The sequence below is a fragment of the Panthera uncia genome, chromosome E1 (genome assembly GCF_023721935.1).
Source record: "Panthera uncia isolate 11264 chromosome E1, Puncia_PCG_1.0, whole genome shotgun sequence".
NCBI lineage: Eukaryota > Metazoa > Chordata > Mammalia > Carnivora > Felidae > Panthera > Panthera uncia.
In genome coordinates, this window is record NC_064814.1 from 9,770,052 (window position 1) to 9,786,745 (window position 16,694).

Below are 16,694 nucleotides of genomic sequence, written 5' to 3' on the forward strand. Positions count from 1 at the left end.
CTTGAGATACTAGATGGAAAAATTATCCTATAAAAATTATATTGGCTCTTTGTAACATGACGTTCCAAGCCGGTCCAATTCACTTAATTCCCATTTCCTAACTTTTTCTCAAATTTAAGAAATATTTCTCACGCAATTCCAATTTTTTTGAAGATCTGGGAGATTTTGAATTAAAGTAAACTTGTAGAGGTCAGAACATAGGATGCTATTGTATTTAGGGCACCAAGGTGTATCACAATTGGTAGTGTCCCTATTTTGTAATCATAGTAAAAACCGGCAGTTTAGCTTGTACTCGACACAAAGAATGTCCTATCTCTTCCATAAGTAAATCCTCACAACGAGAAATTTGGAGTAATGCTGAGAAGTTTGTGGCCACTGGAACTGAAGAACTTGGCTAAAATACAATGCGTTCGGTGAAAATTCTTAACATAGTTATGGCTTTTTTTTAATGTTCTTTTTGCAAACACATCTTTGAAAATAACTGCTGTTGGGCGCCTGGGTGGCTTGGTCGGTTAAGCGTCCGGCTTCGGCTCAGGTCATGATCTCACAGTCCGTGAGTTCGAGGCCTGCTTCGGGCTCTGTGCTGACAGCTCAGAGCCTGGAGCCTGTTTCAGATTCTGTGTTTCCCTCGCTCTCTGCCCCTCCCCTGTTCATGCTCTGTCTCTCTCTGTCTCAAAGATAAATAAACGTTAAAAAAAAAATTAAAAAAAAAAAGAAAACTGCTGTAAAGTTGAGGTTACGTAGTTCGCTGCAAGGATACTAATGGTGGATTTCTGCTGGCTCTTCAGTCTCAGACTGTCCACATTTCAAAAATGCTATTCAAACATCCTCCAAGGCCATTCCAGCAGATAATTATAGGCACAGCACTTAAATTTAATAAAAACAAATCTTGGGAAGTGTCTGAAAACATGTCTATTACCACAAAGGTATCTATAACCATGCTCTTTGAAAGTAGAATTCAAATTCCATTTCTTACCTAGTCTTTATCCTCTTTTCCTTTGAGTTATTACATAGTGAGTTTCTTGGCGCTGGATATGGCTCTCATTTCTTTTTTTTAATTTTGATGTACTTTTTTTTTTTTTTTTACTTTTTTATTTTTGAGAGAGAGAGAGAGAGAGAGAATGAGCAGGGGAGGGGCAGAGAGAAAGGGGGACAGAGGATCTGAAGCGGGTTCTGCACTCACTGATAGCAGCAAGCCTGATGTGGGGGTCCATCTCACAAACTGGGAGATCATGACTTGAGTCGAAGTCTGACACTCAACCAACTAAGCCACCCAGATGCCCCTGGCCCTCATTTCTTTTTTTTTTTTTTTTAATTTTTTTTTTTTTTAACATTTATTTATTTTTGAGACAGAGAGAGACAGAGCATGAATGGGGGAGGGTCAGAGAGAGGGAGACACAGAATCCGAAACAGGCTCCAGGCTCTGAGCTGTCAGCACAGAGCCCGACGCAGGGCTCGAACCCACAGACCGCGAGATCATGACCTGAGCCGAAGTCCGATGCTCTCAACCAACTGAGCCACCCAGGCGCCCCTGGCCCTCATTTCTTAATTCCCACTACCTAGCACTGTACTTGGACTCAGTAGGCAAATGTTTTATTGGGCCTACAAAACCATGCGAGACCCAATTCTCCCTTGCCAATCCCCAGCCTTGCTGGCCTTTTTTCTCATGCAGAAAATTCCCCCACTCTTTCCTCTTCCAAGATCCTTGAACAGGTCTTTTTAACTGCTGGGAGGGGCCTTCCTTTGCCTGACCCCTTCACCTCACTAAGGCCCTCTTACTTGGATGTCAATTTAATTGTCTTCCTCTAGGCTAGAGAAGCCTTTTCTAACTCCTGACTTGATCAGGTCCACTGTTACATTATTTCAAACATCTCTTTAATAGCACTTTCACCATTGAAATTAATTACATGATGGTTCAATGTCTGTCTTCCCTGTTATATAGTTATTGCCAGAAAGGCTGCACTGGGTCTACTTCTTTCACTACTGTCTAGTGACATTGCTTGGCCAAATCCCTGACACACATCAGAGACTCAGTGCATATCGTTGGGATAAATTAATAGGGTTGCCAGATAAAATACAGAACAGTCAGGGAGGTGCCTGGGTGGCTCAGTTAAGCATCCGACTTTGGCTCAGGTCATGATCTTATGGTTAGCAAGTTTGAGCCCCAGTGGAGCTCTGTGCTGACAGCTCAGAGCCTGGAGCCTGCTTTGGATTCTGTGTCTCTCTAGCTCTCTGCCCCTCCCCCACTTGCACTCTTTCTCTCTCAAAAATAAACAAACATTAAAATATATTTTTTTTTTGGTTGTCTTGGGGCGCCTGGGTGGCGCAGTCGGTTAAGCGTCCGACTTCAGCCAGGTCACGATCTCACGGTCCGTGAGTTCGAGCCCCGCGTCAGGCTCTGGGCTGATGGCTAGGAGCCTGGAGCCTGTTTCCGATTCTGTGTCTCCCTCTCTCTCTGCCCCTCCCCCGTTCATGCTCTGTCTCTCTCTGTCCCAAAAATAAATAAAAAAAAAACGTTGAAAAAAAAATATATATATATACAGAGGGGCGCCTGGGTGGCTCAGTCAGTTGAGCGCCCAACTTCGGCTCAGGTCATGATCTCGCAGTCTGTGAGTTCGAGCCCCGGGTCAGGCTCTGTGCTGACAGCTCAGAGCCTGGAGCCTGCTTTGATTCTGTGTCTCCCTCTCTCTCCTGCCCCTCCCCCACTCATGCTCTGTCTCTCTCTGTCAAAAATAAATAAACATTAATTTTTTTTAAAATATATACATATACAGAGCACTCAGTTAAATTTGAATTTCAGATAATCACTGGATAGTCTTTAGCACAAAAGTATGTTCCAAATATTCTATAATGTAAATCTAGCAACTTAAAATTGATGATGTACAGAGATTATTTTGTCCAAGTGAGACTATTCAAAGATAATGCAAACTTAAAATGCTATTTCCAGGGAGACTGGGTGACATAGTTGGTTAAGCATCTGACTTGATATCAGCTCAGGTCATGATCTCACAGTTCCTTGGTTTAAGTCCCCTGTAGGGCTACAAGCTGACAGTGTGGAACCTCCTTGGGATTCTCTCTCCCTCTCTCTGCTCCTCCCCTGTATGTGGTTTGCTTGCTCTCTCTTTCTCAAAATAAACAAATAAACTTAATAATAAAATAAAGTGCTGCTTCCAATAAATAAAATAAAATGCTGTTTCCTGCTATCAAAGTGTTCTTCATTCAACAAGCATCTGTGGAATCCTAATTCTTGTATATTAGGTAGGAGCTCATAATATAAACATGAAAACACAGCTCTTGGAATGCCTGGGTGGCTCAGTCGATCAAGCATCTGGTTTTGGATTTCTGCTCACGTCATGATCCCAGGGTTGTGGGATCAAGCCCCACATCGGCTACACACTGAGCATGGAGCCTGCTTAAGATTCTCTCTCTCCCTCCCTCTGACTCTCTTCCCGCCTCACACACTCTCCTCTTCCTCTCTCTAAAAAGTAAAATAAAATAATAAATAAATAAATAAATAAATAAATAAAAATAAAAAACATAGCCCCAACACTTGATGGAGTCATCTGACTTAAGAGTTCTGAAAATATGATTGGTCACAATAACCAGTTACTCAAAAATGTCTGTTAATTTATCACTGTTCCCAAAACACCAATATTAGATATACAACTATATTTCCTCATGGAAACTTTACACAATGTCTATACCAAGTGTAGCTATGGAATTTTAAACCTTATAAGCTTGAAAATAAAGTAAACTATACCAAATTTTGGTCACAGAATAGAATAGGAAGTTATAATTTCTCATTTTAAAATACAGATAAAATGACATTTGTTGAAAAATTTGTACTCCAGACGTAAAGATAGGAGAGACATGTCATTAAACAAGAAAATCATTCAAAGTGTACATAGGAGCAGTCTTTGTATATGGCAAGAAAAAGACAATGGTGAAATTTTAAAGGACTAAGCTTTGAGGGAGATTTCAGAGGACTCTTTAAACCTAAAATCTAAACTAATAAATTGATCTAGGGTGGGGAGGAGCAGTTATTGACTTTAGTTAAATATTTCCTCTTGGATACAGCCTAAAGAGAAGCTTTCTGACTTGCTCTGGGTGATTTACAGGGAAAGTACAGTCTTCATCTGACTGATTACCTTGAGGTTCACAAAGTTGCCCTGACTCCCTGCCCTGGGAGGTCATGCAAATAAAGCAAACTGTGCAGTCCTGGAATTTCTGAGTTCAAAGTTTTTCTGTAGAGTGAAGCAACCCTTATTTTATACAAGCTCTATTCTCACCAACTGTTGGACAGATTTCTGCAGTTTACACTGATTTTGTATTTAAACACTTTATCAAAATCTATTTCCTAGATTAGAATCTTTTCCAGCTTCATTGAGATATTATTAACATTAGAGTAGCATTGTACCCACCAAAAAGAGACAGCGTATTGAAATAGAAAGAATACTGGTCTAAGATTGAATAAAAAGCTGTCCCTGCTCCTGGTACTTCCTACACTTAATGTAAACATACTACAACTCCTGGGTCTCAGTTTCAACCTTTAGTAGATGCATATAGAAATACCCATCCTGGCCACCTCGCCAGGTTTTTTGTTCAACTGATATCTACTGACAGACTTAAAAGAGTTCTGTGGAAAACTGAACAGTGCTCTAGAAATATAAGATATTATAAAAAATCAGTAAAATCTTCATTCATTCATTCATTCATTCACTAGGAGTTTCTAGTCTTCAGTAGGCAATCAACAGATAATTAAGAAAGTTTCAACTACTGTTTATGTGATGAATTTTATTTAAGATTTTATTTGACACATCACAATAATTTCTTCTACTGTCCACACTTCTCCATTTTACCATGAGTGCGGGCGCATCCTGGGTCAGAAACTTAATCTCATTTAAAAGATGTAAAAAATCTGAGTGATTTTGCCTAACTCATGCCAGTGTTTGATAAAGTGGGTCAGTCATTTCAACTAATTGGCCATTAAGTCTCATGCTATCTGCCGTTATGTCAGATACTGGTGGGGACTTTTACATCCAGGCTTTCTCGCAGCAATGAATAAGGAGTTATCATACCTGAGTTCCAGTACTTAATTCTATGTTTTGTTTCTCTTGATGACATTAAATTTTCTTCCATGGTTAAATTTTATCTTTTTTATTTTTAGCCAACATTTATGGATTTAAACATTTAGGTAAAAAATTTTCTTTTTAGTACCCATGTGACCAAAAGCAAAAAGAACATTTTCAGAGAGTGATTTTGAGAGTGGATTCTTTCGCCTTCATTCAGGATGTTTTCTGGCCCTTAATATACAAATCCTATTTAACCTTCCTGGCCCAACTCAAATGCCCTACATTTATAAAACTTTTTCTTTTCTTTCTTTCTTCTTTTAATGTTTATTTATTTTTCGAGAGAGAGATTGACAGAGTGTGAGTAGGGGAAGGGCAGAGAGAGAGAGGAAGACACAGAATCTGAAGCAGGCTCCAGGCTCTGAGCTGTCAGCACAGAGGCCCACGCGGGGCTCAAACCCACAAACCGTGAGATCATGACCTGACCCGAAGTCTGACGCTTAACCGACTGAGCCACCCAGGCGCCCCATAAAACTTTTTCTTAACACTCCCAGTCTCCTTTTGAATTTCTGGAGCACTCTGTATCATTCTTATGACATTTATCACCTCATATCTTGTGGTATGAATATTTTCCCCATGTCTTGCTTGATGGCCGTATGAGAGTAGACACTGTATCACAGAGAAGGGCCTTAAAGTCTCACAGATAAATTTGATGAAGAATGAAGAAATTTGGAAAAGTCATTTAACTTCTCAGTACCTTAGTTTCCTCACATATACAACCTTATTTCAGATGATTGTTGTGAAGATGTAATGAGTTAATGTGTACAAAGTTTTGAAAAGTAGAAAATGAAGGGCAGGGTAAGATTTTTTTTTTTTTTCTCACACATGAATACCATGTTTTACTTGTTCATAATTATAATCTTCCGTGTGAAGAGAACAGGCTAAATGATTCCAGAAAAGCCACAGATGATCCCAAGAGGTGATGAATTTTCAGGTTCAGATTTTAAACAGAGTGGAAAGAGGAAGTGGCACACTATATAAGAGCTGTGCTTTAGTGTTAGACTTGAATTTGAATCTCATCTTTGGCACTTGCTGGACTAGCTTTGTTACCTTGAGTAAGCTATTTAACTTCGGTGACTATTAGTTTCCTTACCTGTAGAATGGGGATGAGGGTATCGTGTTTTGCGAGGTAGTAGAAGACACAGGGACAATGCGCCTAGTATACGTACATAAGTGGAGAGAATTGTTAATGCTTAGGAACTTGGGTTGAAATGTCCCCACAACCGCCCTTTGTCCAGTTGATAATATTTTCATCCTGGTAGTTAAAAGAGTTGTTATAAACTGTGCAAAATGAGTCTTGCGCCGGGGCCTGGGAGTTAGTTCTTCGAGAGTTACCAATAAAGCTTTGAATTTAAAAAAAAAAGAAAAAAAATCCCCCAACGCCGTTTCAATAAAGCTTTGCTCAAATGGAGGGCGGGGAGTTTATCGCGAGACTCTGCCGGAACGCGTTTCCTGTTCGGGACGCTCTCTCGCGTTATGTGAGCAAGAAGCGCTGAGAGGTGAAAGGGAAGCACGAAATACCGCGAGAACCCACAGGATTCTCGCGGTATTTCCTCGGTTTGCCCCCTCCCCCCCCTTCCCCAAGTGCCGTTTCGGTTTAACCTAGTGTGTGACTGAGTCTGTGTGAGGGAGCGAATGAGTGTGTGAGGTATTGAGGTGAGGCGGAGGCAAGAAAAGGGTCTGCCTCAGGAGAGAGGGACAAAGGGGGCGTGAGGCACCTAGGCCGCGGGACCCCAGCGACAGGAAGCCGCCCCGAGACGGGCTACCGGGTAGGGGAAGGGCCCGCGCAGTCTTCACAGGGCCCCAGAGCCGGAGTCGGCCCCACAGTCCCCGGGCCGTCGGCTTCCTACTTCCTCGACCTCCCCGGCGTCCGGGCCTGAGGACTGGCTCGGCGAGGGGAGGACGGGAAACAGACTTGGGCAGCTACCCGTTGTCTCGCAACTCCACTGCTGAGGAACTCTCATTTCTTTCCTGGCTCCTTCACCCCCCACCTCATGTAGGAGGGTGCTGAGGAGTCGGGAGGGAGGAGGAGCCTGGGCTACAGTCCCTTCCCTCCCCACCCCCTTCTAGGGGCGCTTTGGTAGGCGTGGGGTTGGGGGGTGGGTGGGGGTTACTTTTCGGAGTGCTGGGGAACTTTTTCCCCGTTTTGAGGGTAGGGGAAAGGGAATGCCCAATCCAGAGAGACATGGGGGCAAGAAGGACGGGAGTGGAGGAGCTTCTGGAACTTTGCAGCCGTCATCGGGAGGTGGCAGCTCCAACAGCAGAGAGCGTCACCGCTTGGTGTCGAAGCACAAGCGGCATAAATCCAAGCACTCCAAAGACATGGGGTTGGTGACCCCCGAAGCAGCACCTTTAGGTACAATTATCAAACCTTTGGTGGAGTATGATGACATCAGTTCTGATTCAGATACCTTCTCTGACGATATGGCCTTCAAACTAGACAGGAGGGAGAATGATGAACGTCGTGGAACTGATCGGAGTGACCGCCTGCACAAACATCGTCACCACCAGCACAGACGTTCTCGGGACTTACTAAAAACTAAACAGACAGAAAAAGAAAAAAACCAGGAAGTCTCCAGCAAATCGGGATCTATGAAGGACCGGATATCAGGAAGTTCAAAGCGTTCAAATGAGGAGAATGAGGACTATGGGAAGGCACAGATATCCAAAAGCAGCAGCAACAAGGAATCCAGGTCATCCAAACTACATAAGGAGAAGACCCGGAAAGAACGTGAGTTGAAGTCTGGGCACAAAGACCGGAGTAAAAGTCATCGGAAAAGGGAAACACCCAAAAGCTACAAGACGGTGGACAGCCCCAAACGGAGATCCAGGAGTCCCCATAGGAAATGGTCTGACAGCCCCAAGCAAGATGATAGCCCCTCAGGAGCTTCTTATGGCCAAGATTATGACCTTAGTCCTCCAAGATCTCACACCTCTAGCAATTACGACTCCTACAAGAAGAGTCCTGGAAGTACCTCAAGAAGGCAGTCAATTAGTCCTCCCTACAAGGAGCCCTCGGCCTACCAGTCCAGCACCCGATCACCCAGTCCTTACAGTAGACGACAAAGGTCTGTGAGTCCCTATGGCCGGAGACGTTCTTCCAGCTATGAAAGGAGTGGCTCTTACAGTGGGAGATCACCCAGTCCCTATGGTCGAAGACGGTCCAGCAGCCCTTTCATGAGCAAACGGTCTCTGAGTCGGAGTCCACTCCCCAGGTGAGCTATTTCTCCAACAGCCTTTTCTTACTTAGGGTGGGTTATGAGGAACTGGCAATTAGTCACGTTAACATTTTGTTGAAACCCCTGGTCTTCCTCATTGACTTTGCTATTGGCTAGTGAATTCAAGTAGGTGAATCTGGTTTTCCCTCAACCCAGAATTCAAGAAGTGGAGAGCTCACATGCCTAAAACTTCTAAAGGTAGGTACTCCCTGTGGCGAGATACTCAGTTGGAAGCTCCTGTGAGAAAAAATCATAAATTTGTGCTTATTGAGTGCACAGAGTTGATAACTGAGCTTATCCCAGAGCTGATGTAGCGATTTCTGTTGCTTTGTCTTAAATACTTTAAAGTCACCTTGGTGTTAGTGCTTTAGACCTCACTGGACCTGATTGGAGATCTAAGAAATTATAAATTTTCATTTGTATTATCTTGAGGTATTTGCCCAAGTCATCTATCACTTGTTTGTGGGCTGTCCCCTGGGTCTCCAAAGCTGTAAGTTTATTTCCTAATTGATGATGTTTTGATAATTCCTGTCTTTTAACTGATGTTTCTAGTGGAAATTAAGCTGTTTAGTCCTTTTTCCTTTTGTTGGTATATAGCCTAGCAGAAATTGGTTCCAAGGATGATTTGATTATCAGCATCACCATTGACCTACCCTGTGACCACTGGCAATTTTCAAAATCTTTATCTAAACAAGTGGTATTAGTGCCTTCATCATGATAGGTTAGCAAGAAAGGCATGTTGGTTTGAAATTTAATTGTTGAAATGAATTACTATTGAAAACTGTGTTCTTATTCCTAGATGATAAGATGTGTCTCCCTTTTGTGGACTCACTTTTGTCCACAAAAGAACATGGGCTATGAAGTTATACTTGAGTGGTATCCTAATTTTGCTTTGTGAACTTTGGCAAATAATTTAGTTTCTCCCTGCCTGTGTTTCTTTATGTGTAAAGTGGGAATAATAACTATCTTATTTCTAGAGTAATTGTGAGGATTAAATTAGCTAGTAAATGTGAACTGCATAGCTCAGTGCTTGGTACCTGGAGCAAGTCAGTAAATTCTATGAGTGAGGAAATATTGTTGAATGCTAGTGGAGAAATTATGCTAATTTTTAAAAATCCGTGCGTGTCTTTTATATGTCAATATGAGTAATTTTTACTGACTTAAAGTTACAATTATTCATAAACTAGTTTGAATTGATCAAGCTGCAGAATTCAGGCTGTCAGGGTCTGAAGTTCCTTAGTCCCCCTCCCCGTCATTTTATCACAATTTTTCAAACACAGAAAAGTTGAAAGAATTACAGTAAGGACCCATATATGTACTGTCTAGATTCTACAATTGATATATGCTATATGTTTTATTGTAATTATCCATTTTTCCATCAATCCATTTTTTGTTTTGATTCATCTCAAAGTTGCAGACATCAGTATACTTCACTATAAGCATTTTAGTGTGTTGTAGATAGCATTAGAGTTCACTTTTTTTTTGAAGGGGTGAGAGTAAAATTTATGTACAGTGAAATGCATAAGTCTTAAATATACCGTTTATAAAGTTGCTTAGTTCTTTAAGGAAACCTAAGAAATATTCTCAGAATACTTGTTTTCTTGAGGGCGTAGTTTCATTAAGGCTGTTTTGAGAATTTCTATTGTCGTGAGTTTTGTTAATATGGAAGTGCACTTAAGCCTAAAACACTAAAACAAGTTTCAGAAAGAGCTTGCTTTGCAATGATTCCTTTTGGATTCATATCTCAAGTTCTCTCTTCCTCTACTCAGTTAATTGAAACTAGTGTAGTAATGGTAAAAAATAAATCAGGAAAGAATTAGACACACAATATGATAGCATAGGACAGAAGTATAAACATTACATAATTTTAGAGACACATGTATATTGTTAGTTGGGTTATAGAGAACATTATATGTTTGTGTGCACTGCATATTTTTCCCACACTTGATGCAATTCCAGAGAGCAAATAAAATACAAAAATTTCTTAGAGTCAGAGTAGAACATACAGTTCCCTTCTGTGATATTCTCTGTGTTTTTTTTCTTGGGAGACACAGTCAAAATTAAACAAGCAAAATCATTTTAAAAGACTGGAAGTGCTTTGCCAGAAATGCAAAGTCTTTGAATTCTCTAAATTAGTAGCGATTAATACTAGCAATTTCATTTTGGATGGGTAGAACCTAACTCAATTCAGGAGGAAAATACGTTTGTTTGTGAGAACAGTTTTTATTGTTGCCTGCATTTACCTTTATTGCTTGTCTCCTCTCCCCACCCCATCCCCTGCTCTTTTTCTTTTTTTAATTTTTTTTTTTAAGTGTTTGTTTATTTTTGAGAGAGACATAAACAGTGTGAGTGGGGGAGGGTCAGAAAGAGAGGGAGACACAGAATCTGAAGCAGGCTCCAGGCTCTGAGCTGTCAGCACAGAGCCCGATGCTGGACTCAAACTCACAAACTGTGAGATCATGACCTGAGCTGAAGTCGCTGCCAAACAGACTGAGACACCCAGGCAGTGCGCCCCGTCCCCACTTTTTTTCTTGTAGAGTGGATCTCAACCTCAAATATAGCATTTGTATCACTAAAAATGCTGTAAGTATATGGCCATCAGAATGTTCTCTTAACAGTAGGCTTCTGTTCAGAAGTTGAAGGGTTTGTAGCAGAGTTCCTTAGGAAGATTTAGTAATGGTGAAAAGATTAAAGAAACAATAGTTTTTAGAGCATGGTCTCTGACATTAATTACTGTTTGGGCTTTTAGAAGTTTACCCTGGCATAACAGAGATGGTAGTTTTATTCCAGCTCTAATTCAGTCAGAGAAAAGCCTCTGGTTTCAGCCAGTTATTTACAAGAAAAGTATTAATTTTCTTAAGAGTAAGTGGATACTGAGAGAACCACTTTCAGTATTTTGTATCCTCATGTTTATATATATGCTGTTGTTGCTGTTTTGAATACTTTGATTCCAATAATGACTATTAGGAGCAAACTTCCAAAAAGCAGTGTAGGTATAAGAAAATCGTGGCTGATATCATGCAAGTTGTTTCCCCTACACATACATGCTATTTATTTCGAAACATTTGACTAATGTTAGTGTTATCAGCGGTCAAAGATACAGGGAGATATTGAAGATCTGGAATGGGTACAGTTTATCTTAGACTACTGGGCAAATTATATTTTGTCCAATAACATTTTTAGTGCTTTTTTTCACCTCACATTGAGGCCTGAGCACATTAGGCTTTATTAAAAGGCAAAACGAATTAATGAGGGTTGAGTTTCAATTTAGAATAATCTGCCTCATAGATTCCCAGATTCTTAATAATGAAGAAAATAAGTTGAACATGCAACAGTACTTTGCTTTTTGAGTTCCTACAAAGTTGATTGGAAATCATCTTATATATGAAAGTACCAAAAGTCATCATAGTTCTGAGAACTTCTAATTATTTGGTAAGACAATTTTTTCAACTTATCTATTTTGTAAATCCTAACAACTCTTGTATCTTAGGGTTCGTTTAGTATAGGTACAGCTTAATTATCAACTGGGGAACAAAATCTTTTTCTGGGATCTGTCAATTAACTAGCTCTCTAGTTGAAACAATTAGCTTTTGGTGAAGCATGCTAGTTACTTCTGACATCCTGATTGGTATAACCCACCTTTAGTATAAAGTATAACTTTTTTGGGAGGGCACCTGGATGGCTCAGTGGGTTCAGCATCTGACTTCAGCTCAGGTCATGATCTCCTGGTTCATGAGTTCCAGCCCCACATCCGGCTTGCAGCTATCATCGCAGAGCCCTCTTGGGATCATCTCTCCCCCTGTCTCTGCCCCTGCCCTGCTTGCACTCTCTCAAAACAAAATAAAAAAAGTATAATTGTTTTAAATCATGTTTTTGCTTTATCAGAGATTTAAACCCAAATTCTAAAAATAATCATTGTGATTATGGGTGTTTTCCAGCATGGAGAAAAAAATATTCATTCGTCTTTCTTCAGTTGGATAAGTAATAGATAATTTTAATGTTATGTGATTGAAATATGTTGTCATGCAGGTTTTAGTTCCTTGTAATCTATTTTTTAAATAAAGTTTATATTTTAGACAAATTTTAGATTTACAAAAAATATTGTGAATACAGTATAAAGAATTTTTTTTTTAAGTTTATTTATTTATTTTGAGAGCGTGTGTGGGAGGGGTAGAAAGAGAGGGAGAATCCCAAGCAGGCTCCACACTGTCAGTTAGTGCAGAGCCCAGTGTGGGGTTCAAATCCATAAACCATGAGATCATGACCTGAAATAAAATCAAGAGTCGGCTGCCTAATTGACTGAGCCACCCAGGGGCCCCAGTACCAAGAATTCTTATATGTCCTTGCACCCAGTTTCCCTTATTATTAACATTTTACATTAGTATTTTACATTTGTTACAGTTAATGAACCCATTAATAAACCAATATTGGTATATTATTATTTGATGGTACCTAATTTATTTTTAAGATTGATAAATTACTCAAGTGGGTTCTTTACAGTGCTCCATAGTTGTTTTTTGTTTGTTTGTTTGTTTTTTAGTGAGCAGTATTAGAGTATAAGATTAGAAAGTAAAAATAGTATGAAAGCTCTCTTTACAAAGAAGAGGGCATTTGAAAGTGGATGTCCCTACATTGCTCCATAGTTTAACGGATGTATTTCCTCCATATTGTTGTAGGCTGTCCATCTTAAATTGCCTTTTTCTTTTTCCAGTAGGAAATCCATGAAGTCTAGAAGTAGAAGTCCCGCATATTCAAGACACTCATCTTCTCATAGTAAAAAGAAGAGATCGGGGTCACGTAGTCGACATTCCAGCATCTCACCTGTCAGGCTTCCATTGAACTCCAGCTTGGGAGCTGAACTCAGTAGGAAAAAGAAGGAAAGAGCAGCAGCTGCTGCTGCAGCAAAAATGGATGGAAAGGAGTCCAAGGGTTCACCTGTGTTTTTGCCTAGAAAAGAGAACAGTTTAGTAGAGGCTAAGGATTCAGGCTTGGAGTCTAAAAAGTTACCCAGAGGTGTAAAATTGGAAAAATCTGCCCCAGATACTGAACTGGTGAATGTACCACATCTCAATACAGAAGTCAAAAATTCTTTAGATACAGGGAAAGTAAAGTTGGATGAGAACTCTGAGAAGCATCCTATTCTTAAAGATTTGAAAGCACAGGGATCAAGAGACTCTAAACCCGTAGCATTGAAAGAGGAGATTGTTACTCCAAAAGAGACAGAGGTATCAGAAAAGGAGACCCATCCGCCTCTCCCCACAGTTACTTCTCCTCCACCTCCTTTACCAACTACTACCCCTCCACCTCAAACACCCCCTTTGCCACCTTTGCCTCCACTACCAGCTATTCCACAGCAACCACCTCTGCCTCCTCCCCAACCAGCATTTAGTCAGGTTCTTGCTTCTAGTACTTCAACTCTGCCCCCTTCTACTCACCCAAGGACATCTACTCTGTCCTCTCAGGCAAATTCTCAGCCCCCTGTACAGGTTTCTGTGAAGACTCAAGTGTCTGTAACAGCTGCTATTCCACACTTAAAAACTTCAACGTTGCCTCCTCTGCCCCTCCCACCCTTATTACCTGGAGACGATGACATGGATAGGTAAGTCCCATAGTTAACTGGGAAAATTTTACCTTCTCAATCTAAGTGTAATGCATTCTCTCTTCTCAAACTGTCAAAACTGCTCTATTACATGGCTGTTTAGAATGCTTTTTATGTGTAGGAAATGCCTTTGATGTTGGTTTTCAGTGGAAAAGTTCGTATTTATAACATTATTAGTTAGGAGGAGAAAATTACAATTTGAGGCCCTAGTAACCCTTTTTATTTGTAAGTTTATTTGATAAGGGTTATTTTTGGTTCAGATTTTTGAAAATCAGCGTTTTTCTCCCTATTTTTTTTTAATGTTTATTTATTTTTGAGAGACAGAGAGAGTGGGAGGAGGGGAGGGGCAGAGAGAGAGGGAGACACAGAATCCAAAGCAGGCTCCAGGCCCTGAGCTGTCAGCACAGAGCCTGACTCAGGGCTCGAACTCATGAACCGTGAGATAATGACTTGAGCTGAAATTGGCCACTTAACTGACTGAGCCACCCAGGCACCCCTCCATAAATTTTTATGTTGAAAAAATTTTTCTTTTTCTTTTAGATTTAAAAAAATATTTTTTAAGTAATCTCTAAACCCAGTGTGGGGCTTGAGCTCACAACCCTTAGATCAAGAGTTGCATGCTCCACCAACTGAGCCAGCCAGGTGACCCTATGTTGAAAATTCTAATAGTTATAGAAAAATTGAAAGAATAACACAATGAACTCTTGTATACTCTTCACTAGGATTCACCAGTTATTAACTTTCTGCCACATTTGCTTTAGATAGACACTTTACTTCTGAATACTTTAGTATATCTCTCCTGACACTAGAAACATTTTCCTAAAGAATCACAATACCTTTATCACCCTAAAACTTCTCACTGATTTACTAATACAATACCAATAATATATTAAATATCCTTAATGATCCCCCAAAATGTCTTTTATAGCTGGAGCTTTTCCTCCTAATCCAGAAGAAAAATAAACTAGGTTTATCTTGAAAAGCACTGCTTTAAAAAAAAAAAAAAAAAAATATATATATATATATATATATACACACACACACACACACATACATACATACATATATACATGCATACATACATATATACGCGTATATGTATGTGTATGTATATAGGGGCACCTGGGTGGTTCCGTCAGTTAGGTATCCGACTTTGACTCAGGTCATGATCTCATGGATCATGAGTTTGAGCTCTGTGCTGGGCTCTGTGCTGGCAGCTTGGAGTCTGGACCCTGCTTTGGATTCTGTGTCTCCCTCTCTCTCTGCCCCTCCCTTGCTCATGCTCTGTCTCTCTCTTTTTCTCTCAAAAAAATAAATAAAACATTTAAAAAATTAAAAAAAAAATTATCTTAGAAGCAAAAAACAATACATAGAATTTTTAACTAATTAGAATATAAACTCACAATGGGATGATGGGAAGAGCTCCAATTTTTTTTAGCTTGTTTTTAAGTTTATTGTATTTATTTTTTTGAGGGGGTAAAGAGCAGAGAGAGAGAGGGAGGGAATCCCAAACAGACTCCACACTGTCAGTGCAGAGCCCCATGTGGGGCTCGATCCCATGAACTGTGATAGCATGACATGAACAGAAATGAAGAGTCTCAGATGCTCAACCAACTGGCCACTCGGCACCCTGGAAGAGCTCTAATTTTAATGAATTCTCTGAATATTGAGAAGTGAAATGATTATGAAACATGAATCTGATTTTATGGAAAGCATTAGGAAATATATTTATTCCTTTATCTTGGCAAGACTAGCTAGGCAAGTACCACCAAACACATATGATTAGCAGTGACATATGCCATGGCAGTCTGTTACTGGTTTTTTCAAAGGAGATCCTACCCTCTTGTTCTCTAGGATATGAGTTTCATTTATTGCAACAAACTTCATTGTAAGCATAAAAGTAAGTGCTACTGGTCTTGCATCCCAGACTAATTCCCAAGCCTTCATTATTTTCCAAGTGACATTAATAATTTAAATGATGATATATTTCAGCCCTTTACATCTGTATTTTTTCAGACTATGCTCTGTGCCTTATAAGATGGTACAAATGCAATTAAAAAATTTAAAAGAATAGTTCTATTACTATTCATAGTGGTAAATCTGATTTTAAAGAGAAATTCTACATGGTCTTTCTAATATTAATAATTATGAATTCTCTGTATCCTGAGAACAAAGGAGAAGACTAAAACCTGAAATGTTGTAAAGGAAGTCTGTTTAGGTACATAATATACTTCTTGTAGATACAAACTATGTGTTTTTATGGTTTTTGTTGGAAAAGGTGATAGTTGAGCATTCTCCGATGGGACTTTAGGCCATGATCTACCTACAAGAACCGTGTTTAGATATTAGTTTACATTGTGGCTAGAACAGAATTGGTGTGGCTGAGAATCTTCATTTTGAAATGTTTATTTGGCTAACCAAGTGATTATTGAACTCCCCTGCCATGTATCAGTGTAGAGTGCAGATTACCGTAGGTGGAGTAATTTTTATAGGAGACACATAAGGATTTCTATCTTTCAGATTGGGGATGAAAGGTAAAGTAAGACCATCCAGAGCTTATTGGAGTATGTGTAGTTATCTTTAAGAATGTGTTTCTGGGGTGCTTGGGTGGCTCAGTCATTTAAGCGTCTGACTTTGGCTCAGGTCGTGATCTCACGGTTGGTGGGTTCAGGCCCCTGTGGGGCTCCGCGCTAACAGTGTGGAGACTGCTTGGGATTCTCTCTCTCTCTCTCCCTCTCCCTCTCCCTC

At 40.1% G+C, this 16,694-nt stretch overlaps 1 protein-coding gene across 10 annotated transcripts in view; it reads left to right on the forward strand.

Moving 5' to 3' along the window:
* The first annotated feature begins 6,700 nt into the window (after nt 1-6,700).
* CDK12 (cyclin dependent kinase 12) overlaps nt 6,701-16,694 on the forward strand; it is a 78,469-nt gene continuing 68,475 nt past the window's right edge. For 8 of the 10 annotated variants that reach the window (XR_007459105.1, XR_007459104.1, XR_007459103.1 and 5 more), the window contains exons 1-2: nt 6,701-8,344; nt 13,059-13,946. Coding sequence is in view for 7 of the 10 variants with exons in the window: in XM_049635937.1 (XP_049491894.1) it covers nt 7,296-8,344; nt 13,059-13,946 (1,937 nt within the window). In the remaining 3 variants the exon portion in view is untranslated. The remainder of the gene's footprint in view (nt 8,345-13,058; nt 13,947-16,694) is intronic. The other 2 variants (XM_049635932.1, XM_049635938.1) reach the window with 2 other exon arrangements.